Raw genomic sequence first — 26,918 nt, forward strand, 5'->3', positions numbered from 1 at the left:
AGTGACCACCTCCACTGGTGTTACAGTACTAAGCAGTAACAGGCTCCACCTAGTGGTACAACCAGGCACTACAGCTAATCTACAATACATTTTCTGACATCCATGTCTTTCATCTTTTGGTGTACACATTTTTAATTGATTAAATTCTTACCATGTTGATCATTAACATCCTTACTAGAACACCACTACAAGCATTGTAGAAAGCCTAAACTAGCTGGCTGTGTTAAAATATTTCCTGCTGACTGGCTACACCAGTGTCAGCTACCGTAGTATCTCTCCAGTTGGAGACGGACTATTTGTGTGCATATTTGTGCGCGTCTGTTTGTCAGAGCTACAAATCTTGAGTCTACAACAGCGAGGCAGCTTCACTGCAAATTATGGCAGCACAATTGATGCATCTGACCACAGAGAAGCTGATCTGCAGACACAGGAACTGTACGGGTTGTGTGACGACAGTGAGACCAAGACCTCGTGTGTGTGTGCATGTGTGTGTTTGTGTGCATGTGAGCCCTTCTGTCTTGGTGCAGGTGCCCTATATCGTGACGAGCAACAGCCTTCACTAAATGCCTAAAAGAAGGTCCTGTGGTTTTGTAGACCAAAGTTTAAGACATTTCCCCATTACATCAGAGCATCATTATGTCATTATGTAAGCTCTACATCTTCACTGAGAACACAGAGTAGTTGTGCCTCTCATGTTTGTAAAATGGACACTGGTCTACAAATAAATAACGGGTTCAAAATGTCTTCATAACCCAATATCTTGTGAAGTCTGTATGCAAATGCCGGGTGTTTCATTACCAGCATGAAATTGCAATTTCTCTAAAGAACTCAACCATAGAATTTGAGAGAATGAGGTCCACTAATGGAATATGTTAAACTCTCTTTCTATCTAATGAAACAGTGTGGCATTAGGTTTTCCTGAATGTTCTAAAAATTTCACTTTCTTTGTTTTTTAAAACTTTTCCATCTTGACATGTCACTTGTGCTAGTTTTTATTAGACTTAGTTTATATGTCCGGTGTTTTGGTACAGATCTTCGTGAAATTCCTGTTTATCGACAGCACTCCACTAATAAACCACATGTGTCTTCAAAGTAAGGTAAATAAACTCACCGCCCATGTTTTGGTAAGCCTGAAGATGGGAGCGCTCTGTAACCCCGACACCACAGCCATGACTGCGTGGAGGTTGTTCATGTCACAGAGTTTCTATGAAAAGTTACAGTACATCAAACATCGTTAAGCTGAGTTTACGCAGCAAATATTCACGGGGATAAAGAACAATAACGTCATGTTTTGTGTGGACGTGTTTACCTTGGCAGTGCGAATATACAGACTCAGCACTTCGGCTCGGATCTTCAACGTCTGCGCATGGAGGATCTCTCGTACCACCCAGAAACTCGTCTGGAAAACACACACAAACAGGGGATTACGGCACCGAGCAACACTCACAAACTCACCCGAAACAGAAGTGAGATACTATTGAAAATTGTATCTCTCATATGTTACAATCTTCAAAGCACAATGAGGATATCAGGTATATGAAAAGAGTGACGGGGAGTGTTGGCTCGCTAAATCTCCAGACTTTCAGTCCAGAGCCAAGACCTGCAGACAGTCATGAAAGCTATGGGCTGAACCTCACATAAATCATAGCAATATAGAACACAGGGCTAGACTGTTAATGGAAACACTCTTTTACACTGCTGTTATGAAGCAAGTAAGTATTCTGACCTCATCATTATTTCTATGCATATTTTCCAACTCCACACCATAAAAACTTGAATGCATTTTGGATTTAATCACTTTCACGAGATATGTATTTGTGTAATGAGAGAGGATGTGGCCTCCAGTGATTAACACCCCACATTAAAATGTGCATAATTATTGGGCAGTTTCACTACCTCAACTTAAATGGGCCAAACAGAGATTTAACTAACACTGAAAATACAAAAAATGTAAAAATGCCTTTCAGACAGCTGCAGAAAAAAAACGACACTTTTGAGACATGACCAGTTGATGATGGTACATTTTGTTGCAAGTACTCAACATAGATGCAGAAAACAAATACATAAGTCTTGGGAAAAAATGGCCGTAAAGCTACTACAATCCCATTATCCTACAGTGCCAATATAATGTAAAACTGCAATATACAGATGGGAGATGAATTACAAGAAAAACCTGAGCCCTTGACTCCTAAAATGACGGGCTCCTGTGGCTCTGTTATGCTTTGGGTTGTATTTTGTTGGCATGGTTTGGGTTCAAAAACTCATAAAAAGTTGTTCTGAGGGATAATTTTCTATCCTGATGTAGGTGATCTCTTCCAGGACGTCAATGCCTCCATCCATAGGGCACAATCGGTCACTGAATGGTTTGATGAATACCAAGATGATGTGAAGCATATCCTATAGTCTTTGCAGTCACCAAATCTCAACCTAAAACAAACAACTATGGGAGATTTCTTTTTACTTTTTCTGGATCAGTCAGCTTCTCCCAGCCTGACTTGTAAAAGCAGTCCATGTAGATAAAACCACTTGCTTTAAACTTGGTTAAAATCTGACATTCCCAGCTAGTTTTTGGTTACACGCCTTTCTGAATGTGCTAAAGCTGGCTGGCTAGCATGTAGCTGTCACCTGCACATGAGGTGTTTATGGAACATCAGTAAATTGTAGTGTCTATTGAACATTGAAGCAGATGTTTAGTAAGTGAAGAGTTGAGATAATTGGTAGCACCAGAGCCACCAGTGGAAATGTTAGTCTGCAGCCCTTCTATACTCAATTACTAAATCTGAGAATAAACAAGACAGTTGGGAAAAATGATTTTTGTAAGTGACTCACCTAATAATTGTGCATACTTATATATCCCCCTGAGAAAGACAAAAGTTACCTTTTCCTTGTCAAACATTCTGGTTTGAGGTTCGATTACATTTTGGACTGACTGAGGGCATTGTATTTGGTCAACAATAAAACCATTCCTGAGGAATACAATTTGCCTAATAACTGTGCACGCAGTGTAGAGACGGTTAGGAATCAGCTCTTAAGGAAAAACAAGACCCTCAGAGGAAAATCCGCTGGATGCCAGGTGATTACACAACAGATACACACTATAACTCCTGATATGTCAACTGAGAAAGGAGGAGGAGATGGTGGATACGTGTGTGTGTGTTCAGAGTACTTGGCCAGACCGAGAGTGATGTCGGAAATCTGTCTCTTTAGGGAGAATGCTGGTAAGCCAAAGTTCTGATTATACATACACACAAACAGAAAAGTGAGTGAATCAATCACTGTTTAAGCTCCTGGGAGAGAGGGAATGGAAAGAGGAAAAGGGAGACGAGTGAGGGAAGAGAGAAGGTAATGGGAAGGGAAGTTAGCCTTCAATGCCGCAGGGCTCTCAGGGCTTTCAAAGCCCACAGCTGTCTGCACATAGTGTTCTGATAAGACAGACAGACTGACCATCTCCATGTTTCCCTCGAACACTAGCATACTTTCCGTTTCTGAAGCATTTTCTCACTTTGCTACTTGCACATTTCTCTTACTCTTCTTTGTCTCCTTGATTAACTGACTTTACCTATGTGGCCCACATTCCACTACTGAAGCCACAGACCAAGAGGTGTGATCTTTCTGTGTGTCTATAAATTACGTGTGAGTGTGTGGCAGCTTCTTCGAGCTTTTCAACATTCTTGATTCTTGATTCCACACAAATTCTAAACCTACAGCTGTCTTTGCCTACTTTTTCCTGGAAACAGCCCCGAGACTTGTTTTTCTTTCAGAGAAGACGAGAGGAGCTGAGGAGTGAGAAGATAAATTCATCCAGCTACTCATTCTCTCGCTCCCCGTCCTCTCTTATAAACACATGATGCACACATCACACTACGTTCAATCTATGAGGTAGTGTATCAACAGGAAACAGGGCCATGTGTTCTTAATTTTCACCATTTCACATGAAGTAATGCAGAGAGAGACGTACTGGGGGGAGTGATGAAAATGGACAGGAGATGTATCGACGGTGGACTCTGACTTCCACTGGCTGATTATGGATCTATTGGCTTGCTATAGCGGCCTCCTGTGAAGAAGCAGCTCCCATTGTCAAAAATGACCTTCCTCTTCCACTGTACAGTAGAAAAGCCTTTCCAGTAATTGTAAAATGTGATTCCAGTCTGGGAGCAAAACACGGTGCAGCTTCACAGTTAGTTTCCTCAGCGGCCTAATCTCTTGATATCTGAGGTCAGTTTGGACAAAGCATGTCTCCAGAATCACTATACCTATGGGGTTCATTACAGGGAATGTGTCTCCGTCTGCTTCGGTTCCCAAAACTGCACAGTGATGAGGTCACTCATGACGGCAGCGCTCCACATAGGTGCAATCACGAGTGTGTGAGCGAGAGGGCTTTGCAGACAGAGCTCCGTCTGTACAGATTTCATATTATGTCCTCGAGCAAAAATGATGTTTTTGGGGCCGTGTTTATGAGAGTATCAAGGCCTCCAGATGGAGCTACGAGGCCCCGGCGTTTCAATAATCATAAATAAACGGAAGCAGACAGATCCATCCACAAGCTTATAGTTGTAGATCAACCAACTTAATGGCCTGAGGGGAGGAAGGGAAGGGATGGAGATTAAGATCTGGCCTGTGGTGGAGACGACAGCTGACTGACAGTGGGATCTCATCCCTGATGTGCTAATGCCTGTTCAGTAGTAGAGAAAATCTAAAGAGCTAACAGACATGTTCAGAATATAACGTATTCTGCTTCAGTTATAGCTGTGAATTCTTTATTAAGCCTTTGATTCTATGATTCCCGGATAAAAACACTTCAAGCTGCTGATTTGTCACTGTAGAAAACCTAATAAGACAAATTACTGTGCATCATCATCATAATGTGTTAAATAGCCTAGCCAATTCTTTTCAGCCTCATTGGCTTCCAAAGCTTAGCGCCAACAAAACGAGGACTGAAGGAAGAAGAATATGGCTTCAGCTCATGCGAAGGGGCTTTCTGGGACTCTCTGCCCTCCCTGTCCAAGTCCCATTATCCAGAAAGCTCATTTTCCTTGGCTCCCAGCAGCTGAATGTGTGCAGCTAACATCTTGAATCACCGTTTGGGATCTGGTATACATGGAGAAGTTTCCACAGCAACACATTCTTATTAGATCATCTCATATTTATACTGGAGGGCAGTAAAGTGGGTCTTAAAGGAGCTTGGCAAAAACACTGGGAGTGGATTAAAGGGCATGGCTACCCCTTTGAATCATTACCCACAACTTCCTGTTGATGATGTCACAGGGCAAGGAGGAAGGGGGACGTGCCAAACACACTCCTACACGTGCACATTAATAACTTGATGAACGCCAGAAACAAGGACCAAAAGAAAAGCTGCCTTCCCTCAGACCTGCTTCACCTGGGGACCATTTAGGATATATATATAACTGTATGACTGGCAGGACGGAGACATGGGGATTATTAGGAGCTGCCATGACAAGCACAGCTTCAAAAACAACCACGTCTGAGAGAGCTAGGGTGATGATTTGATACTTGGAGGATGGAGGCGGAGGACATGATGGAAAGAAGAGCTGTAATCTCTCCATACCTCAATGGCCAAGGCTCATAAATCTATAAAACTGCTGGGACTGTTTTCCCTCTTTGCTTTTGGGTGAGACTTGAGATTGTACTGAGTGAGGTATAGATGCAAACGGTGTACGTGTCTCACCTGGTTGAACCTGCGGGTAAAGGCCACAACATTTGGGGCAGAGCTGTGCTTCTCCTTTTTGTTCCAGCCGCAACTTGAGAGCTCCTGCAAACACACAGACAATAATGCAAATTTAGAGAATGTGCAGAGCCGCAGAGCATTTCTGTTTATGGCAGCATTTTGCTGAATGTATTCAACAGCCTAGTCAGAGGTCACTCTGTGGGAAGTGGAGAGGAAGTAAAGAGCAGGATATGATCGGAGAGAAAAGCAGATGAGGGGAGAAAGATGCTGAAGACAAGATCCAGTCAAAGAGACAGATTGATTAATGAGCGACTGCAAAAAAAAAAAAAAAAACAAGTTATTCAAGAGCACGTTCTTCCTCAGGATGGAGCTGAGCAATCACCATTGATTGAAACTATTTCAATGTAAAATTGATCACTAAGCTGTGGAATGATTGTTGCTCAACTACAGTTACATAAAACAAAAGTTGACACAAAACTTTTTAAAGAACTATATATAAATAATTTAACCTTTAACTGCAAATAATGTAATCTTGAGCACAGTGGTGATCCTGTTCTCATTTCAGGCAGCTGCACAGGGTGGCAAATTGCAGTTTGTGGTTATGCAATGTAAAAGGTAGTTATGTCAATGAAAGAGAAGAAGACCAAAAGCACAAACTGATGTTTTCTAACACAGTTAAATAAGGCCGCACCATGCTTTTTGCAAAAAGAAATGCATCTTGGTTTGAAAATAAACCACAAGAAAAAGCCAGCGCACTCCACAATACAGTACTTTTAATGCATAAAATGTTAAATATAATAAACATGTATTACACAAAGTAACTAAATACCAAAGGGACATCTTCCAAACATCTTGCCAAAGGTCAAAAAGTGAAAGTAGTTCAGCAAAGAAAAGCAGCACAACTTCCCATGCGAGGAGCTGTAATAAGTGAATGTGTTTTTTGATTTCATAAGAATTTGTTAAACTATTGGGTTATTGAATTTGCCATTTGTTGATTTTCTGTTAAAAGCTAATAAATCAATCTCTGCACTTCTACTAACGCTTCCAGTCTTCCAAAGCAGCAGCAGCAGCAGCTGTGGAAGCAGCAGTACTGATAACGATTTCAGTAAACTCTATTAAAAGGAAGAGTGGTGATTTTGGAACTTGAACACAGAAAATTCCAGCTACGCACAAACAGTCGTTTCTTTGAGTACCAGGCTGGACTCAGTTTGGCCTTTAGCTGCCTGTCCTCAGCGATGAGGTAAAGACGGAGACCACACAGACGCTGCGAGGGGAACCCAGTCCCTCCTTTGGCCCCTGCAGGCTGTCCAGAGGCCAGGGACACTGACATAACAGTAGGAAAAATGTTGTGCAAGCTTTCCTCCTAATCCCTGCCAGCCCGGCTGACAATATGAACAGCTGAATCAGGCTGCGGCTCTCCCACACAACAACCCCCCGTGAGGTAGTTCGACCGTCTGGAAGCAACAACCGACTGATCACGGCTCTGGACTTCATCGGAACGTCTGCTTGCAGAGAGAAGCTGCGTTGAGTCTCTGGGTTGTCAGAGGCAGCCAGTGGGGGCAAAGAGGCAACATATCAAATACAGATGTTAAAAGCAGACATTCATGCGTGGGCGAGGTGATGCCTTGGGGTCCATGTTGCCTGAGTCAGGATTAGGATACATGGAAACCGAAACGGGGGTAAAGTGGAGGGAAGACGAATGGATAGCATTAAAGGTATGAAATAAAACACTGCAGAAGACCCAAGAGCATCTTCCTACATGGTCTGCTGGTCTGTGTGCAGCCTCCTGTGTGCTTAGGTGTGCCGTCAAAGTGTAGCGTTAAACCCGAAGGCAGGAGCCTGTCTGACCAACGAGAGCTAATTATTTATTTAACATCTGTCCTTTTCAAATAACCGCTTCCCTTCGTCCTGCCATGGTGTCAATCATTCTCCTCTCTCTCTCTTCCACATAGCGTCGGTGATGATTCCTAAAACAAAGACGTTCTATAGTTAGTGGGAGCGTTTGTGTCTCTCGCCATTCGGCCACCCAGGTAGGCGTCGCACTGACACGCAGACGCCACGACCACAACATTTCAACAAGCTACGCCGAACCTTCAACACCGGACCACCTGGACCCGTCTTCTAATCTAACTGTCCGTCCATCTGTCCATCCGGCTGAGCTCGAAGTGTTTTTAAAGCTCCACAACAAACCAAGTCCGGTTGTCTCGTGCATTTAACCAGCAGGGAACTGAGCCCCAGCCTCTCCAGAAACTATTAGGATTTTATTTCCTTTATTTTTTTTTTCATGCCTTTATAGCCTCTTCTAACACTCAGCCATTACAAACTGCAGGCAACTTTTAAATAAAACTCTGACAACAGTTGAGTCTTTGGAGAAAAGCTTTGACGAGGCAGCTCTGGTAAGGGGAAGGTTTTAAATACTGCAGTAAAAAAGTGCCGTAAAAAAAAAAAAAAAAAAAAGAGAGAGAGAGAAAGAAAGAAAGAAAGAAAAAGCATGCTCTGCCAAACCACAGACAGCCTGTCATTTCCACATGCTGGTCTGGTTGAGCAGCATTTTCATTAAAGCGCAGTCCTATGGGGCCGAGAGAAGCTGGCGGCATTCACACTGCTGGGTATGAATATTTAACATTATGGCTGTCAAAGAAAACTGATGTCACCTCTGGCTGAACATTTAAGTGACCGACATGTTAAAACAACCAATAAATATCAACTGATGGAGCGGAAAAAAAAAAAATGTTCTCAAGCATCCAAACAAAGATATTAACACAGATTAGATGCTTACATTACTATTAACCACACCAAAAACTTTACATAACCCAAAGCGCAGACACTGCTTTACATTGTACATTGTAAGAAGTATTATATAAGCCGAAGTACAAGCGGAATAAAATAACCAGCTGCAGCAAAACCACAAATTGCGATGAGCTCATGAGAGATGCCACAGCTATTCCTTTTGTTTTGGTCTGCATTGTAAGTGGAAAACTGTGTGTCGGGATCCCAGAGAAATTTAAGTTGGAGGCCACGGGCCAAGACAGGAAAGGCTGATAAAGACGAGGAACAGGATGGAAAAAGAAGGACGATGAGGAGGGGAGGAAGTGAGCAAGAACGCTCGCTGCAAGAACAGAGGAGGAGATCGTGGTGATAAGATTTATTCAGGATGACAGGAGGGACTGCGATGGAAAACCGGCAACAGTTGTGTCTGTTTGCTGGATAGTGCTTTGGGATGCAGTGAGACAGAGGAAGCCCCGAAACTGCCAGGTGATGCCAAACACATGGTGCCACTATTGACAGATTTGCCAGTTTGCTTCTGTTCTGGTTAAACAGAGGAAAGAGAGAATACATGAGAGAAGAGAAGAGAAGGAAAGGAAAGGAAAGGAAAGGAAAGGAAAGGAAAGGAAAGGAAAAATGAAAAAATAAAAACCTATAAAATACAATGTTGTCTCAGTCAGACGGTTCTAAAGTATAGCCTTGGTGGGGACGTAGGAGCCAGCTGCAGCCTCCTTCACCTTGCTCTGTACACCACGGAAAGAATTTGTTTTCCAGGAGTAGCTGTACTTGCGTAACTTTAGTACATGAATTTTAAGTTTTATGCTTAGTTTTTACGGTTGTATAGAAAAACCAGGTCGAGCATGTTGCTATAAAAAGATACCCCAGAGCATTCGCTAAAGATGATGTTATAGTAATAATTGTTGCGAATGCATCAAAAATAATTAAAAACATGCTATAATGGTGGTGGGCTAAATCCTTGGGGATGATGGAACTGTTGGTTTCTATCTCTGCTGCCAAAGCTTTATTTTCTCCACCTTTCATGGTGATGAATGCATCCAGCCTGTCATTCTGACAAGCTGTGGCGTAGGAGGGGTTCCCGCCTGTGTTTGTTGTGAAGCAATTACTGCCAAATCCCTACATTAGAAAACAACATGTGCAGACTACGTGGATGTACAGAGAAGTGTATGGAAAACTAGTAATCCACTGAACCCCAAAACCCGCTAACAAGTCGGAATAACATGTTATTTGAAAAACATTTGCCACAATTCTACCATTTATCAGAGAAGCCAGAAGTTGGAAGAAATAGAAAGAATCATTGGATTTTCAACTTTCTCACAGTCCTTGAACTGCTCGTCTGTTATGTAATGTTCTGTTGCAAAATAACTTCAAAATCCAAGGGTGAGACTGTGACTAATAATCATTTTATTCTGTATGTTTCAATTTAAAAAATCCCTAAATAAAAGCCTTTACTCGAACTCGCACTCTAATTCTGCACTTCTTGGCACAACTGTGAAGCCAACAAAAATTCAGGGACTTATTAGATGAACAGGGTTGAACTGCAGGCTGTGCTTACGAAAAGTAGCATGAAAACAAATTAAATATGTAAGTAGTTGAATATTTAGCTACATATAACATAGCACATGGTCATTTTCCAGTATTGCAAAATGTAAAAAATGTATGTGTCAGTTCTAGGTTTTGCTTTTTTATTCTTTTTTTTAATGATTTAAAGCATTATGACCTTGTTATACTGCACAGAAGATATTTTTGAGTTCTCTACTTCTAGCCATGGTGGTGCCGTGTATGAAGCGGTGCAGGACTTTATATTGCAGCAAAAAATGAGCCCACAGAAAGTAAAAATGTGACAGGAGCAAAGAAACATATCAGGGGGTTAATACCTCAGTTACAGTTATGACTGCATGACAGCAAACATGATATTTGAGTTATAGTTTTTTTTAATCGCACAATCGGTGCTGGGAAGCGTTAAACCTGCAGACGAGACAGGTCTGAGAATGTGAAACGATACCTGCCTCCAACTACATGTCATCTCGTCGTCATCGTCTCCTTGACTCGCATGAGACCTTCAATCTGTTCGGAGGATTTCTGCTCTGGGTGCTCAGACATGTGAGGATCTGACATACTTCTCAGCGGTACGTAAAATGCAATCCGATATCTGTTCCCTCCAGAGCTGAAAAGAAACTCGCCAGCCAAAGCCACTAAATTATTTGCTTGGCTTTTGGAATGGCTGCATGCTAAAAACAAAAGGCAACCCTCTCCCCCTGAAGCCCCTCTGCGTCACTCAATCACTCTTTCTCTCTCAGCCTCTGTTTCATAAACATCCAGCTGTAGATCTTCAGCTGCATGTCTGATTATGAAATTAGAAATGGCCCACTGGGACAGAAAAGAGAGAGAATGAAGAATGGAGGAAAAGTCCTCCATCGCTCTTTTATTTCATCACAATTCTTCTGCACTTGTCCTCCCTTCACTTTGCTCGTTTTTTTCCTTCTTCTTCGTCACCTGATAGCTACAGCGAGCAGATTTGCGTCCATATTCGCTCTTGATAAACAGAACCAGCCGATGCTACGACCCATTAGCAATCACTGCTTCGAAACTTTAGATGAGAGAAAATGATTTGCTACAAGTCCTTTGCATTCATTCCTCTCCTCCTCTCCATGATCCATCTTGTCATTTTAATGGCATTTTACTTTGCGAACCAACAGCCAAGGAACATAACGGAGATTCATTTGGGGGTTGTAGATTAAACATCAGCCTTCTCTGCAGTATAGATTATTTTACCATCAAAAATGCCTTCTGGTGTTCCCATCAATTATACCCGCGCTCCAAACAGAGCACTAGGCTCTGACAATGCTTTGCTCGCTGGCTCTCAGTAAATTTCTTTATTTACTCCATTTCCAGACAAGAACAATGAGTATAGCACTTACGAGGGTCCATTACGTGGAGGAAGTAAATTACGACACGCATGGCGACAGTTCAAGAGCCGTCACTTATGCATCATAAAAAGCAGATGTGTTGAGATTGTGTTTGTCTTTTGCTGTATCAGAGTGACACGTGTTCAACTCCGATCTTTTAAACCTGGCTCTCTAGAGGCCTTTTCAATATCAAAGAGAAACAGCCTCTCCAGTTATTACCCATAATTTTTCCCACATTACATACATCAGCATGTCTGGAAGAAACAAAAGACGGTGGGAGTGGACTCTGCTTCCTGCCCAGAAGGGTCTGGCCGCACTTTATACCATCTCTGGTGTTGTCGGTGTGTCCGTCCACAGTTCCCATGTAATCTTTTATTGCTATTGTGACAGACTGTTATCTTTTCTTCCTCATCCAGAGGGTTTGGCTGGATATTTCAGGCTCTCCTCCATACATCTGTTGCATTTCAATATTGGAACACTTAAGTTAACAAGATCTTCTGTTCTGCTGTGATCTTGTCTGGGGGTCATTTTTTCAGACTTATGCCAGAATATCTGTTTATGTGTCTATACACATGAAGAAAAAAAGTCTCCCTCTCTCTCACACAAACTGTCACATTATTATATTAACACAGTTATGATGTGTTTATGGTGAGAGGAAAAATAAAAAATCTTAAACACAGACGCTAACAGGCCAATTCAGAGCTAATTTATGGCTATTTCAGCTATGTCTAGTGCAGTTATTATGGAAAAGACTGCAGTGTTGGAAGAACAGCAAAAACAGTAGGGCAGTAGATTAGAGCAGCTCACACTTTAAAGACTGCTGCTTTTTTTGCACCATGCAGTAATGAGACTAAGGGACAAGCGTGATTTGTCTACAGTAATTCAGCTGTAAAGGCATTCATATAGAGGTATGCAGTAAAATATATAGGAAAAATCCGGTGGAAAATGTAACCCGTTTATTGGTTGTTCTCATGCAAAAACTATTAACTTGAAACCATCTGATGATCAACAGGACATGTCAAGAAGCTCTACTGGAGATGTTGTGTTACAACGGTGGAACCAGTTATCAAGACCAATGCCCTATCTTGCAGAAAGAAAATCATTTGGATCCTCACCATGATTTAACAAGTTTTTCCTTTGACTATGTTGCACCTCTCCAACAAAATTTATGAAGTTTCGTTGGGTAGTTTTCGCATAATCACACAAAACAACAATCACGCAGCTCAGCTTCTGCCTTGGCGAAAGAATGAGAGCTACACCATATCACATCATGGAAACTCACACAATCTTCTTTCAACGTAAACATGCTTGTTCAATATTAATATGCCTTTTTACGCTAATTACATCCATAGCTGTTGCCCATTTGTCCGTCAGCTCTGCTTTAGCTGTCATGTCTGCTGATTTCATTGTTGCAACACAGCGATCAAAGGGTTAAAAGGCAAAAATGGGCTGGAAGTCAGGAAAAACACTATTGCACAACTCGAGGAATCGAGCAAGTTATTTAATATTTTCCTATTCAGGCAGCGAAGGGAGCGAAACAGCAGGCGTGCACGAACACACACACACGCCTGCTTTTCCCATCATGTGTCTGCGAGGAAGACTGACAGCGGTGGAAACTCTAGTGGAGTGCAGCTCGGTCGCAGCCGCGTACCTTTTTTTTTTCTTTTTCGGCAAGACACAAAAGCACAGTGAGAGCGGGGGAGAAAAAAAAAAAAGGCCTCTCTCGTCCACACAGGATTCCTGCTGGGTCACTGTGTATACTGTACACTCGACTCCCTCTCTCCCTCCAGACTGCAGCCTTCATCGACTCCTCAGACCGCCCCCTCAATCAGGCTCCTTTCCGGATGCCCCCCCCCCCCGCTGCCTTGCTTGCTTTCCCCTGCATCATTCTTCATTCCCACTTCAAGTCTTTCCGCACGGGACACCGCAACAAACAAAACACTACAAACAAGGCCTGACGAAAGCTACTTGGGAAGTCTCTAGCGTTTTCCGTTTCCTCAGACAAAAACTATTTACAAGGCTCAAAAAGGACATCCTAGACTATGACACTGTTATTTAATAAAATCAAAATGTGGCTCTGATAATACCAGAAGCATGTGTGTACCATTAGCTGAGGGAAGTGAGTGTAGCACATATTCAACAGTGGGAGTCAGACTGCACCACACCGCGCTGGGCTGTGGTCTGTACGCTGCTTTTATAAGGCCACAGTGGCCAACCTTAAACACAGGCTATCCATGCCGGCTGTCAGCAAAGAGCCAAACAGCTCGAAGAGAGAGAGCAGGACTCTCGCAGACAAGGTGTGCAAGAATAGGTGAGATGCAAATACTCATTTTCTGCATGACTGTGATATGTGACTCTGCGTGGGATCTTTGATTACAGCTGCGTTTAGCAAAGCGTGGCGCTGGGAAATAAACTGCAGGGGCACGAGAAGGAGAAACAAAGGCAAAGGCAGAAAGACAGCAGACGGAGAGAGTGAACTCTGTGAGGTCCAGAAGTCTGAGTGTTATGAGATTTTGCATTTGATTTGAATTCTATAAAAGTTTTTAATTATAGATTATATAATAAGCTTAATAATTTGAGTGCATCATATAATCTCTGACAAAAGTAAATGAATTCACAAATATTTAAGCATTTGATCCACCCTCCTTTTGCTTAACAATGACAGCAGGCACTCAAGCTGACATGGATTCATGTTTGTACGGTTCATGTTATCCCAGCGTGATCTGACAATCTTCCAAAGAGCTTCGAGTGACGTCAGGACTGCTTGGCTTTCTCACTCGTCTTTGCTGCAATATAAATCGCTCCACATAAAGACAAAAACCAGAGGCTATAGCATATCACTGAAGAATGGAGTGGGACTCCTTGGCCAGGATGTCGTCGAGTGGGTAACTTGCATTTATCTGAAAACAGGACTTTTCCCATAATTCACTGAAACGCTCGTATGTCTTATCCAACCCCAAGTGTTCGGCCTCGTTTCCTTTCCTGACACGTATTGTAGAGATGGCTACTGGTCCCCTGAGAGCACAACGAGACAGCCATCTTTTGACAGGACTTTTACTGATTGGAGACTCTGTGTATCTGTGATGAAGCAGCTTTTCTATGTCTCGGTGAACAAAGCTTGATGTATTGATTTTCTCATGGTGTGGTCACTTCTTGGTCTGCCTGACCAACTGATCCAGTTTCCTCAAAGTGATTTAGAGTGCTATCCACTACACCCTTATAAACCTTCGATGTGGCCATGATATGATGCTGAGAAAACCCCTCTATCCTTAGAATAACAAGTACGCTTTCTGACACTTTTACTTAGGGCTGATATCATGTTTCCCACTGAGTAAGCACTGCTCTGCTGGAAAATTGGGGCAAAGCCACACATAAAATGGGTGAACACCTGCTGCAAGTGGATTTTCTTGGACAACCGTCTGATGAGTAGCTTAAACCACTGTAGTGTCATCTGAGCCTTAGTACAAAAGCAGTTAACATGGCCAATGCCACAATTATGCTTGGATATGACTGCTGTCATGGAAACAGTGATGAATCCAATGTTTTTTTGATTTTTTTTTTTTTTTACATTTTACATGTGGTAGCCTCTTGTGTTTTTAAATGTTTCTTAATCTGCAAATCTTATTTCCAGGTTTACATGAAAATATAAGACATTTTTGATGTGGTCTCAGACTCCTGGACCTCACTGTATAGTCATGACATTGTTATTACATTATTATACTGTCTCTTCTCTACAGATCTAATCGCAGCTCACCTCTGGCTGGATGGCTTTGAACACAGGAGCATCCATGAGCGTAATTTGGCCCTGAAGGAGAACAAACAACAGTTATTAGACTTACTCTGTTCAGACTGAAACATACAAATTAAAGTTTATCACAATTAGCTTGCTGTCATATAGGAGGTCAGTGCAATAATCATTCAACAATTAAAGCACTGCTTTGTGACAGTGCACAACCTATTAATCCAAAGACTTGCTGTTTTTTTTGTTTTTTTTTAATGACAGCATCTCTAAATGCATTGATACAGCAGGGAGAGAGTAGCTTGAGGGCATAATAAGATAAAGAGTGCCCTCTTGTGGTTGAGTGAGGCAGAGGAACAAACCAGCATCAAAGCATTTTGATTAGATTACAGACATTTGGAAAAGGCTTTTCTTTAAAATGTCATGGGGAAATCCTGAGCATTAGCCTAAAACTGTTTCAACAGAAATGTGACGTTGTTCAGCGGTTTGATCAGAGTTGCCATCGGAAAGTTTGTGCAGAGGCAGCTGGGGGAACTCTATCAGCGCCTGCTTGGCACTGCCAAACATCATCAATTATTACTGATCCAGTCTCTGACCCCATTTCCTCCTCTATCATCCCATCTCCTCCTGTCTCAAGTCAGCACATCACATGTGTGCTTACTGAACATTTCATTTTTAATCACTCAACCGTACAGGTTAACCAAACACGAAGAGACAGAGTGCCTGACAAACACATAAACTTTGCTTACTGCATATTCTTCTGGAGTGACCTTCAGCACGTCAAACACAACAGCATCAAAACTCTTTTTCAGCTCCGAAGATCCCTTATCACTGAGGGATTCTGAGCTGCTGCTCTTCTGGAAGATAAAAACACACACAGAGCTGATGGCTGAGCTGTTTAGAACAAGGTTATCAAGGGAAGGAGAGAGGTGAGGCATGACAGGTTTTCGAGAGAGGTAAACAACCAAAGTGCTGTGACAGCACAGCTACAAAACGCTGTGTTCAATTTCAGCTGTCAGAGAAAAACACGTAACAACATCCTGTCGCCTGATAATCACACGCTGAAGCTTTCAGTGTTGAAAGATGCTTGGAGCTGCATGCAAAGGACGGATTTTGAAAGGTTGCTCATACAAGTGGGTGTGTCCTCACCTCAGAGATTGTGGCAGCGTTGGTGGTGATGCTTGATTGGCCATTAGGGAGGTCCATCATTTGCACACCATCTAGCTTTAGCGCAGAAGACCACTCATCATCCTCAGCTGCAGCAAAGCCCGCCTGGCCCTCTGATATAGAATACATAGAGAATGTACAGCCGTGAGAACATTTTGCACCACATCCTAACCATGATTACCTACATCCATGTGATCGCTCAGGTTGAAGCAGCAGCACCACCTACTGGCTGAATGATCTGTATGTTTGTGGGTTCACTTCATCATTGTAGGTTCCTGATTGGACTGCGAAGCTAAACCTCAGAAAATGGAAGGGGAATGTGGAAGTGTTGACAGGTTCAGCTATTCTCCCGGTGCACAGTATATGGACGTACACTTTCACAGGCTGCCTTGACTGCACTCGAAAGAGGACAGGACAGAAGGAGCTTAGGCTGAGCATTAGGAAAAGATCTTCTGTGAAAGGAGTTTGTAAGATCCACAACACTAAACAGCTTACCTGACCTACTGCCACTCACAGACTCTCCTGTCATGACCGGAGTCAACTACAGCCATGGCTTTGTTTTTCTTTTGTCTACTGATAAACACCCTTAAACTCTCCAGGCGCTTCGGTCACGACAGGGCTGCAGTTATTAGTAGATAACGCTGTTCCTTCATGTGGTTAGTGGTTTGTTATTCCTCTTAAAACCTCTGTTTTCTTGATAAATTCTTTCATCATGTGAATCAGATAATCAATGAGTAATCCCAGCATGAGCATCAAGCTGTATTTTCATTTCCTACTTTAAATGAGACATTTTTCTTCAATTACTGGAAAACTGAAAATTACAAATCCTGGTCTGAATCTGTATGCAGCGTGACTACATGGATAGATGGAAGCACAAAGAAACTACTTGATGCTATGAATAATGAAAGTTAAACTGAAGACTCAGAGCCCAGTCTTTGTAGTGATACGCTGAAATTTCAACAGCGACTGATATTTTATTGAGACGATATTCTGATGTGCGTAAATATTCTTCTCGGCTCAGCGCTGAAAACACCTCCGAGACTGTTCTTTGCCAAAAGCGCGCCGAGAGACAGTAATGAAAAATAAGGAGCTGCTTAGAAATACTGAAGGCCAGCAAAGGCATCCCTTGTGTGCTCGACAATGCGGGCCTGTATGCGTGTGGGCGTGCGTGCCTGCCTGTCTTTTCGGCTGGCTCGAGCTTAAATGGCTTGTGCTTTAAGAACCATTAGCTGTCTTCCACAGTTGCGTTTTGCCAGAGCCGAGAGCCAACGCCAGTACATCACGTCAACTTCCCTTGCATTGTCTGACAGCAGTGCATAATTGTACAGGAAGCAATAGCTAGGCTGTGTTTACAAGTCTGAGCCTGTTGTTTATAAAATCATACATCTGTAACTACCTTATTTCCTGGTCTAATACCTATGCACGTCTTGCCTTTTTGTCACGTTGTGTAAAATATCCTTTGGGAATTTTGCCTGGAGTTGTTTGGATTTTACAGTCAGAGTCGATGCTGTGCTAATTGTGAACATGCAAACACTTTAAAATCCCATGTACCCCGTGATGGTCTTTCAATCTCAAAAGAACAGACTAAAAACATTTGCAATTCAGCTAAACTACCACTAAAACAAGGGTTTTTCCTGTAGTTTTCCAGGATGTTAGGAGACCCTAAAAAGGGTTTTCTTAGCACTAAAGGAAATTCACCAGCACCACAATGATGACAATTTCGAATGAAAATAGCAGTGTTGTTCATTTAGGTTTATTTGCTGAAGCATAATTAACGTTGCTGCTTATCAAATGGTCTGAAACAACAGGAAAATGCATAGATCTTGGCTGAATAAGTAACACAGACTCATTGCCTTAACTAAATGAGAACTTCCTGTGTTTTCTGTAATGTGTAGTTACCTTCCAAAAGGCCCACTCTGAGGCAGAAAAAAACACTGAAAGCAATTACATAATGTGTCGGGCTTCATGTGTGTTTGTATATTTAACAAAACACGCAGTATTTGCTAATGGAGCTGTTATGTTATCGTGTCCTCGGGCGGTGAAAAAAAAAAAGATTAGCATAGAACCTGCAGACACACCTGTGCAGATAACTTCCCTCTTCCAAAAACAACACGTCCTTGCTCAGACAAGGCCACACTTACCAGATGTGTGTCAGATGCGCATAGTGCTGGAAGTGGAGTTAGCCTTTTGTTCTGTTTTTCCTCTCTCTGTCTATCGAGTCCTGTCTTTCTCTGAGGCTGGCTCCTGCTGTCTGTGTGAAAAGGCAAAAGAACAAAAGAGACAGATGAGGGAGAGATGGGAAAGGAAAGGCAGTGTGATTGTTCTGACCGTGAGGAAAACCCACGCAGCCATAAGTAACAAACGCAGCCAAAAAAAAAAAAAAAAAAAACATCCAACAGCTGATCTGATTTGTGTAAGTGCATAGGAAACCAACAGCCGCTGCAAAGACGAGACGACAAGGACAAGATCTAAAAGCAGCGTTTCTAATGGAAACTTTTTCGCAGCCATAAGTTTCGAGAGCCTGGTCAGCATGAGCTCATTGCAGCAAAATACAGCGATGAACACAGCTGGGCAAGAGAAAGTAATCTTGCTTCACAGTTGTCGAAATGATATTTAAGATTAGTATTCTAAATGTACTTGAGCCTGTTGTTCACCTGAATCAAAAAATACAGCAATCACATTATTATTCCAGTGTGTGTTTGTACCAGAATCGGTCTGATACTATCGTAAAAAGGAGATCAGGATATGACACTGATGTGACCAATCGACAGCTTTCAGAGGTAAAGGAAGTATTTTCATCTTACTTAAGAAAAAGTACTAATCCCACAATGTTAAGTACTCTGCTACAAGGTTAAGTCCTGCACTGAACATATTACTGAAGCAAAGTATAATCAGGAAAATGTTTGTGTTAAATATACGCAATGCAGAAAAATGACCTCTGTGACTGCTACACTATTGTAATTACATCATTATTTATTTACCCATAAATTAATATAAAAAATGAATTTTATTTTTGTAGTTTATTGAGACTGAGCTAATTCCGAACTTTTTCGCATCCCACTTCAACTAATAATCATTTTTACTATAGATTGATCTGCTGATTACTTTCTTACAACCAACTGCTTGTTTGGTTTGTAAAAAAATATTGTGAGAGCAGCTCTCCAAGACCTCTACACACATATTAAAAAAGTTGAATAATTCACTAATCGTTTTAGGTTGACTTGTAGAAACTGTTGGGCAGTTTAATTTATAACAAACCATAATATTTTATAAGTTTTTGGTGTATTTTTTTTGTATGTAGTGCTGGTAATTTGTAAAGTAACTAAAGCTGTCAGATAAATGGAGTAGCATAAAGTACAATATATGGCTCTGAATGTAGAGAGTAAAAGTAGAAAGAGGTATGTAAAATAAGTAAGTAAAATATTAGCACCTCATTTGTACTGAAGTATAGAGCTTGGAATGCTGTACTTAGTTACATCTACCTATAAAATGTAGTTATTCTGTTGTCATGTATCTACATTTAATAACATTTCAGCTCAGTTTAAGCTCTGCAGTGATTCCTGGACTAATGCTGCCTTCCATACAGTCTTCCAGTAAACATGTACAGGTTTTGCATTTTTAAGAAAGCACAGGTCTTGGACGACTACTTGATATCAGCAGGTGTTCTAAGTTGAGGTATCAGAATTAGTACCAGTGGAGGAAGAAGCTGGATTGTTGTTGGTTATGTGTGTTCATCGCCGCTGAAACTAAACCAAATCTGAAACCTGCACCTTTCAAGCTGTGGGTCACTTCTGCCTTAGTTTTGAATGAAGTTTACTGACATCATTAGCTAGGAAAGGTGCAAACCAATCAACTGTTTAAAGCTATTATACCAACAATGTCTTCAATTCTAATACATTTAAAAGCATTATTTAGTTCATGTATTCATTTCCTTATTTTTCCGAAACACTGACTTCAAGAGGAAAGATCTAACCATGTATGATCTGCAGGTACAGCAGACTGTTTGCAGCCAACTGCTGCTGTGGATCCTACTTGCTCTGTGTCTCCAGACTTCTTACAGGACGTTACATGACTCCTATTAACCAGTAGGTGTCTCACTACTCTAAGAGATAAAAGCCTGGGTGTTAGACTCCCCAGTTGAGCTGTAGACAAATGCTGCATGCTGACAGACAGCGGTTGGCCGTCAGCCATCAGGTAGTGGCTAAGAGCTCCTCATCCCCGCCAGGTTGTTATCATGCTGGATAGGGGTGCAAAGCTCACGAGCAGAACAAACAGCAGCAGATTAAGATTTCCACTAAGCAAAGTAAACTTTAAACCTTGGCTGATACAAGCATATACATTCTTTAAAAATAAATAAAAATAAAAAATGAAAACGCTGCCCCTGAGTTTCACTTCTGCCATTGTTTCGGCTGTGCTTCTGTGCTACGAAAACAGAAATAGCATCCCTGCTTACACAACCTGAACACAGACTATGCTCCTGCCTATAGTCTGTGTGTCATTGTCAAAGTGTTGATCCGTCTATACCCTGAGCAGTGTAAACAGCCCCCGGTAACAGCAGGTTTCTGCTTGTCTGCTGTCTGCCGGTTTGTTCTCTGTTTGAGCTGCTTGTCAGTCTTGATCCCAATTACCCTGGACCAGTTTACATCGAGCTTCACAGCTTTTTACGACGCCCACACCTCCAGCTATGCAATTTCAAAAAACACAGGGAGTCGCTTCTGAGGCACTGCGTCCCCAATCCACTCCCTACCAGCCGGTGCTCCTAATGGAAGAGTCTCTGCTCCTAACGTCATGTGTACACCTCTGACAGAGAGCTGAGCTGGAATGTGTTTGTTCGTGTGTGTTTGGTGACATAATTCCACATGGCTGAGTGCTTCACTTCCTGAGGTACAAGTCCAGGAACCGTTTATGTGCTCAGCTGACAGAACAGCATGCACGTAGAGATAAGGAATAGGTGTGTATTGCTGTAAACTAGGAATAAGACATCAAGAGGACATGACAGGAATTAGAGGAAGGAAAAAATAACAGAGGAAGAGTGACAGAAAGTGGAACGACTCACGTTGGAGCTTGTAGGAGAGGATGTGTCGCTGTTAAGCTAAATGTGACTCATTATACTGCATAGCAGGTGCTGTTGAATCAGACTTCTCTCAATCGGCTGCCTCTCCCTCCCTCTATTGATGTTTCCAAACTGCCTTTTGACATTCACATGCTGCAGTTCAAACACAAAAGGTGCTGCCTGCCTAACAGGCCTTGTCACTGAGCGGCACAATGTGTGTTAGTGAGGGTTTTTGTGTGTCGTCATTCACATGCCAGCATATTTGTGCATGTGACAACACATTCCACATCCTGCACTGACCCCTTACATTCCTGTCTCCAGTGGCCCCGAAAACAGGTCTCCACCACCTCCATTGGCATGTCCTCTGTCCTCCTTACACTGCTCATCTCCTGTCCTTTCCCTCCTCACCTCGACCTCATTTTACAGCAGAAATATCTGTCTTCGAACTGAAAGTCAGCTTGGATTAGTCGAGGACATTAGAAATCCTGCATATATGACAGAGTCAGAGGGTGTGGAGGGAACAATAACATTTAAACCTGCTATGATTGCAGAAAATAAATCTGCTTTTTGATATTTGATTAATCAATTAAGTCATACATTTTTCAGGAGCAATGCAACATTTTCACCAACAGCATCTGAGTCTTGTAATATTGATCCTGTGCAAATGGCTTTACATGACTTTATGGATCAATAAAAGGTCAAAAAGCTTCAGAAAGTTTCCAGTTAGCCCTCTCTTGACCAGCGTCTGTGACAGCAGCTGTCTTCCCCTTGGAACAAGGTAAGATGTATAATCATATTTTCATATTTTATTCATCTGTGGAAGCCACAACAAAACTGTGTCAGTGCATCGCAGATGGCCCTACACCGTAGAAACACTAACAACTTGGCATTCAAAGACACCACACACTGGGCTGCTGCAAGCGCTGATCTAATTTACTTTTCTAATGTTTGCTCACTACTTCATGTCTGTCCTAACATGAGGCACACAAAGAAACATGAAGCACTACTGTGTTCAGGGCTTTGTGTGTACGTGAGCTGAACCGTGCATGTGTGTCCCTAGACACACAGAATTGTGTGATCAGGGAAAGGTCACAAGCCGCGAGGCTGTGAATAAAGGATCACGCATGTGAGACTTGTGTAGCATTCGGCATTAACAGAGCAGTTGTGACAACTCCGCCAGTCGCTGCCTGCAGCACTGCAGGCCTCGTCTGTGACACCTAACAGCCCTGCAAGCCACACTTCTGATCCTGCTCCCACTGTGTGACAGAGCGCCACTAATGTCCTTCTCCCTCATGCTCACAGCAGGAATCACAGATCGTTTTATTATGAACCACTTACAAGTAGGAGCCCTGTCCTTCTCGCCACACAGGCATTTGAAATCGAGTCAGAAACAAATCTTTTTCTTTTACTGCCTTGCTGTGCTCTATGATAAAACTTGCAGTAGCTCCTCTTTGTCACCGTCTGGATAACAAATGCACTGCACAGACACATGCTTTCTTTTTTTCCCCCTCGGAGCAGCAGGGCTCGATGCATTTAAAAAAGCATGCCGCAGATGCGCCAAAGTCAGGGAGCCAAAGTGGGTCAGTGTGTTGAGCTGAGTGGGGAGGGATGTGGCATGCCATTAGGCTGAGCCCCCGTCTTCTTCTCTTTAGCACACACAGCACACACACACTAAGGACATTCACACTGCCAGCGTCAAAGCTATAACCTTCCTGGCAAATTACCTTTTCACTATTTAATCACTGTAGCAGGCCTCGTTGGCACATGAAAGGAAGACGTTATTCTGGGCTAAACCTGTAAACAAGCTGGGAAGTAAACTAATTTACCGTCTTGTATCGACAAAAATCAAAGCAGAAGATGTAAAACGTGGGCCTACTTCAACTACCTGGACTTCCAAGAAGAGTGTTACTTCCAACTTTGGTTACATCTTTTGTGAAGCTTGTTAATCGCCAGAGAGGTAGTCAGTGGTGTTTCGGTAATGCAACGCCATCGAAGACTGGATCGAGGTTCTCACTTTCTCTGGGCTCTCATCGAGCCTCCCGGGGGGAACACTATTGATCCGGAGCTAAGAGAGGCCCGGGCTGATCACACCCGCTCTCTAATAACCTGCACATACACACAGTAACGGTTGCATGTCACAGCAGTTCGATATACACTGCTTTCACTCAGCAGGTTGGCTGTTCAAGCAGAGGTTGGTGGCACTGCCTGTGGAGGGACAATGGTGAGTGTGTGTCTGCAACTGTGTGCGTTGTTGTCGAGGGAACATGACTAACAGCCCCTTCACATTATCACTTAACATGCCGCTGATGTTCAGACCCCTCTGAAGGTCAATAAGGGGATAGCAGCAGCTCCATGGCAGTTTGGACCAGCAGGGGTGGAGAAGCGTAAATGTTTTCATGAGTATATTTGCAGGAATGGAAGAGGGAAAGAAAAACTGCCACAACTCTGTATGTACAAACACTTCCATCTGTAAATAAAATCCATGTGTTCCATTTGCTCACATTTTGAATGCCAGTCTCGGCAGAAAAATCTGCAACTGTCCTAGCTAGAACAGGGCGTTTCTTCATTTTTATTCCCACACACAGAATGGGTTTATAAGTTTGCGCCCGCGCAGCTTAGATTGCATGCAAGTATCCCTGTTCCTTGGTGAATGAGGTTCTGTTAAAAAGTACACACAAGAGGAAGTAAGAAGACAACTTCCCGAGTACACTCATCCTTCCAGACAAGAAGCTTGCTGATATCTGATTTATCATAGTGACATAATGCAAACAAAGAAGATAGAACAGCTTAATGGTGCCGTATCGTTTCACAGTAAACGCAGTTTTTATTTTTTTGTGGGAAATCTACAGTCAATGAACCCAGTGACACTCTGCAGACTTTCTGCACACAGCCAGTGAGGCAACAGTGGTTTACCCTCCGACATACTGAGCCATCAGTTCATGAATATTTACGTCTGTTTGTGACTGGAAATGAGCATGATCCAGAGGGAAAACAGGGCACCTAAGGGCACAGTGGGTGTATCATTTAGCTGCATCTAAATGACAAGAGAATCCACTTATATGAAGCACAATCTCAACTGAGCCACTATCTCATCATCAGTCCCTGACTAAAAAAGGTACTCAGCCAGTTGCTAGATAAAATGTGTACTTTATCTTCGATATCATGGTCTTGCATGACTACTGAGTGTCCCATATGAGATCTATACATGCACCTTTATGAATATCATATGCATGAGTAATTATTCGTTAAGTAAATTTTCTTCACGGTCGAAACTAGCTATACATATCTATATTAGGAATATATTAAAGAAAACAAGGTAATTTATTATTCATTGTACAGGCTGTTGAAACAAGGTCATCCACTAGCCTGGGTAGGTGATTTGCTAAGTAGCAAAAGCAAACAAAATGTGTTGAGGCTGTCAACAGCTCGGTTGTGAACACTGCTGCTATTTTAGTTATACGTCCTGATGCATAATGAAAGCTTTATTTTCCATTTCCAAGGCGAGCGGTTCAATTTTTGCAGACAATTAAATCCTGTCATCAGGTCTGTCAGGTGGCTTTTGTGGTGAAAGGCGGGCCAGCTGATTCTTATTCTGTTCAGCTGAAGGCAACATATAAAAAGATGCGACAAATGCGAAGAAGGCGCATCATTAAAAGCCCACTAACACACCTAAATCTAGTTGAGAGAGATGCCCTGTTTGTGAAATTCCACTAGTTCTAAATCAGTGCTGTAGCAGCAGCTTGCACTGTGGGGTGTGATTATGCTTTTTTTAGATACACTTGCCTCCCTCGCTCTTTCTCCTTCTTCTCCCTCGATCCCTGCAGCTCTACGGGTTGATAATTAGAGCTCAGGCTTTACAGACATGCTGTTCTGGCCTGTCCCCGCTTCTGTCTTTTCTCCTGGCACATCCCCTTGTGACACAGACACACTTGGTATGTACAGCCCTCACAGACCTAGATAAAGCCTACAGTCAACACTTTCCCATAGCCCAGCTTTAGCCTACAACTACAAGCAGCCTTTGAAATTAATGACCGCTACAGCTACTGCGAGCAAATGCAAGTTCCAACTTGTCTTGATAGCGCTATCTGGTTATCCATCAAATGAACCGAAACAAAGCTACGGTGCCAAGCTTGTGAGTAGTGGCATGTGGCAGGGCCTCAGAGCAGCAGGCTGTCACGTGTGGGCAGAGCGCTGGCCTACAGTTTGTGTGTATGTCTAGGTCTGCGTGTGCGCTGGCTTCAGCCTGATTTGTGGCCCAAATGGGAGAAGGCAGGCGGCCCAGCCCAAGTTCAACTCTGCTACTGAGGCCTGGGCGACCTAAGCATGGTGACAGATGAGTAGGGTAGAAGAAAAAAAAAAAAAGGGCAAAGGAGGGGGTGGGAGAGGAAGCAGAGGAAGTGCGAGGCTGGCAGCAGCTCTGTTGTCTGTGGTCATTCCCTGCACGGACTATTAACAAGGAAAGGGCAGGCTAACAATGCAGGGCAACAGAGCAGTCAGTCAGAGCAGTAATGTTTAGAGGAAACTGATATAATCTCTATGTCTTCCTCTATGAGTCTCTGAGGATTGACACACGGCTAAACCACAGCAGTAAAACCACATCATGGAGGCCGGGCAAAGACTCCATCAGGATGAGGCTGGCAGTGCATGTCAGGTTACAAGATGTTATTGGAGTTAAGGCTACTTTATAGCTGAAAAGTGTATTACTAATGGATACTGTAGCAGATATTGATAATTATAGAACATTTTTAAAGACCTAAAGACCAGCAGAAAAAGCAGTTTAATTGGATTTTAACCACCTTACATCAAATTCAACCATTTTAACCTGTTTATCAAGATACAAAGGCCTTCATTTTAAGATGAAGACAACTGTGAAAAATATACAACTAAATATTTTCACACCTATAAACAAAAATCTCACCATTACACACATTAAACAAGGAAAGCAATTAAATCCCAGAAGCGCTTGGAGGGTTAACTGGACATCAAGTCCAACAGCCCTCGAAGCAGGCCTCTGGGATTCAGGTGGAGGTAGTGGGGGACACAGGGTTGACTCGTGGGTGTTTTCTGACCACGAAGCTCAGCTCACGAGGGCAACCGGTTTTCCCCATTGACCGCAGCATCCACCAGGGGAGGTCTGCAAGTACGAAAGGAGGCAACAAGAGGCCCTGGTGGCTCGAAGTGAGTTGTTTTGGACGGCCTGTATAGAAGCCACGGACAAAGGGTGAACAGGCTCCATTATCAAGGGCTGTTCATCAGGCGGCAAGAGAGCACGTTGGAGTTTGTTCATGCAACCAAACTTTGCGTTTTCGTTTCATGCTTTAATTGCAGTCTACATCTAATGCGTTAGATGAAACTCTTGAAGGGTCTATCAAACAATTGCATGTACATATCGCTATTGTATTATCGCCCGGGCCTACTCAGATGTGTGCCAAAGTGTGTGCAGATGTGTAAGTAAGACATAAATGTAAGCAGAGGCCAAACTTCTGCACAGGGGGAAAATTAAAACCTGTATGGTATATTGGTCAATTAATGTAATTCTGATTCAACAGAGGAGTGCAATATTTATCCAGTTACAAC

The 26,918-nt window shown here is 42.6% G+C and overlaps 1 protein-coding gene across 3 annotated transcripts in view; it reads right to left on the reverse strand.

Annotated features, from left to right (window-relative positions):
- Positions 1-26,918, reverse strand: part of ralgps2 (Ral GEF with PH domain and SH3 binding motif 2) — a 76,193-nt gene that overhangs the window by 37,451 nt on the left and 11,824 nt on the right. For all 3 annotated transcript variants that reach the window (XM_008277463.1, XM_008277461.1, XM_008277462.1), the window contains 7 exons: positions 18,430-18,539; positions 16,271-16,401; positions 15,871-15,978; positions 15,137-15,187; positions 5,690-5,773; positions 1,310-1,399; positions 1,112-1,204 (listed from right to left, as the gene is read on the reverse strand). In XM_008277463.1, the coding sequence (XP_008275685.1) occupies positions 1,112-1,204; positions 1,310-1,399; positions 5,690-5,773; positions 15,137-15,187; positions 15,871-15,978; positions 16,271-16,330 (486 nt within the window). In that variant the 5' untranslated portion in view covers positions 16,331-16,401; positions 18,430-18,539. The remainder of the gene's footprint in view (positions 1-1,111; positions 1,205-1,309; positions 1,400-5,689; positions 5,774-15,136; positions 15,188-15,870; positions 15,979-16,270; positions 16,402-18,429; positions 18,540-26,918) is intronic.

Source organism: Stegastes partitus, unplaced genomic scaffold, assembly GCF_000690725.1.
Source record: "Stegastes partitus isolate 25-593 unplaced genomic scaffold, Stegastes_partitus-1.0.2 Scaffold98, whole genome shotgun sequence".
Taxonomy (NCBI): domain Eukaryota; kingdom Metazoa; phylum Chordata; class Actinopteri; family Pomacentridae; genus Stegastes; species Stegastes partitus.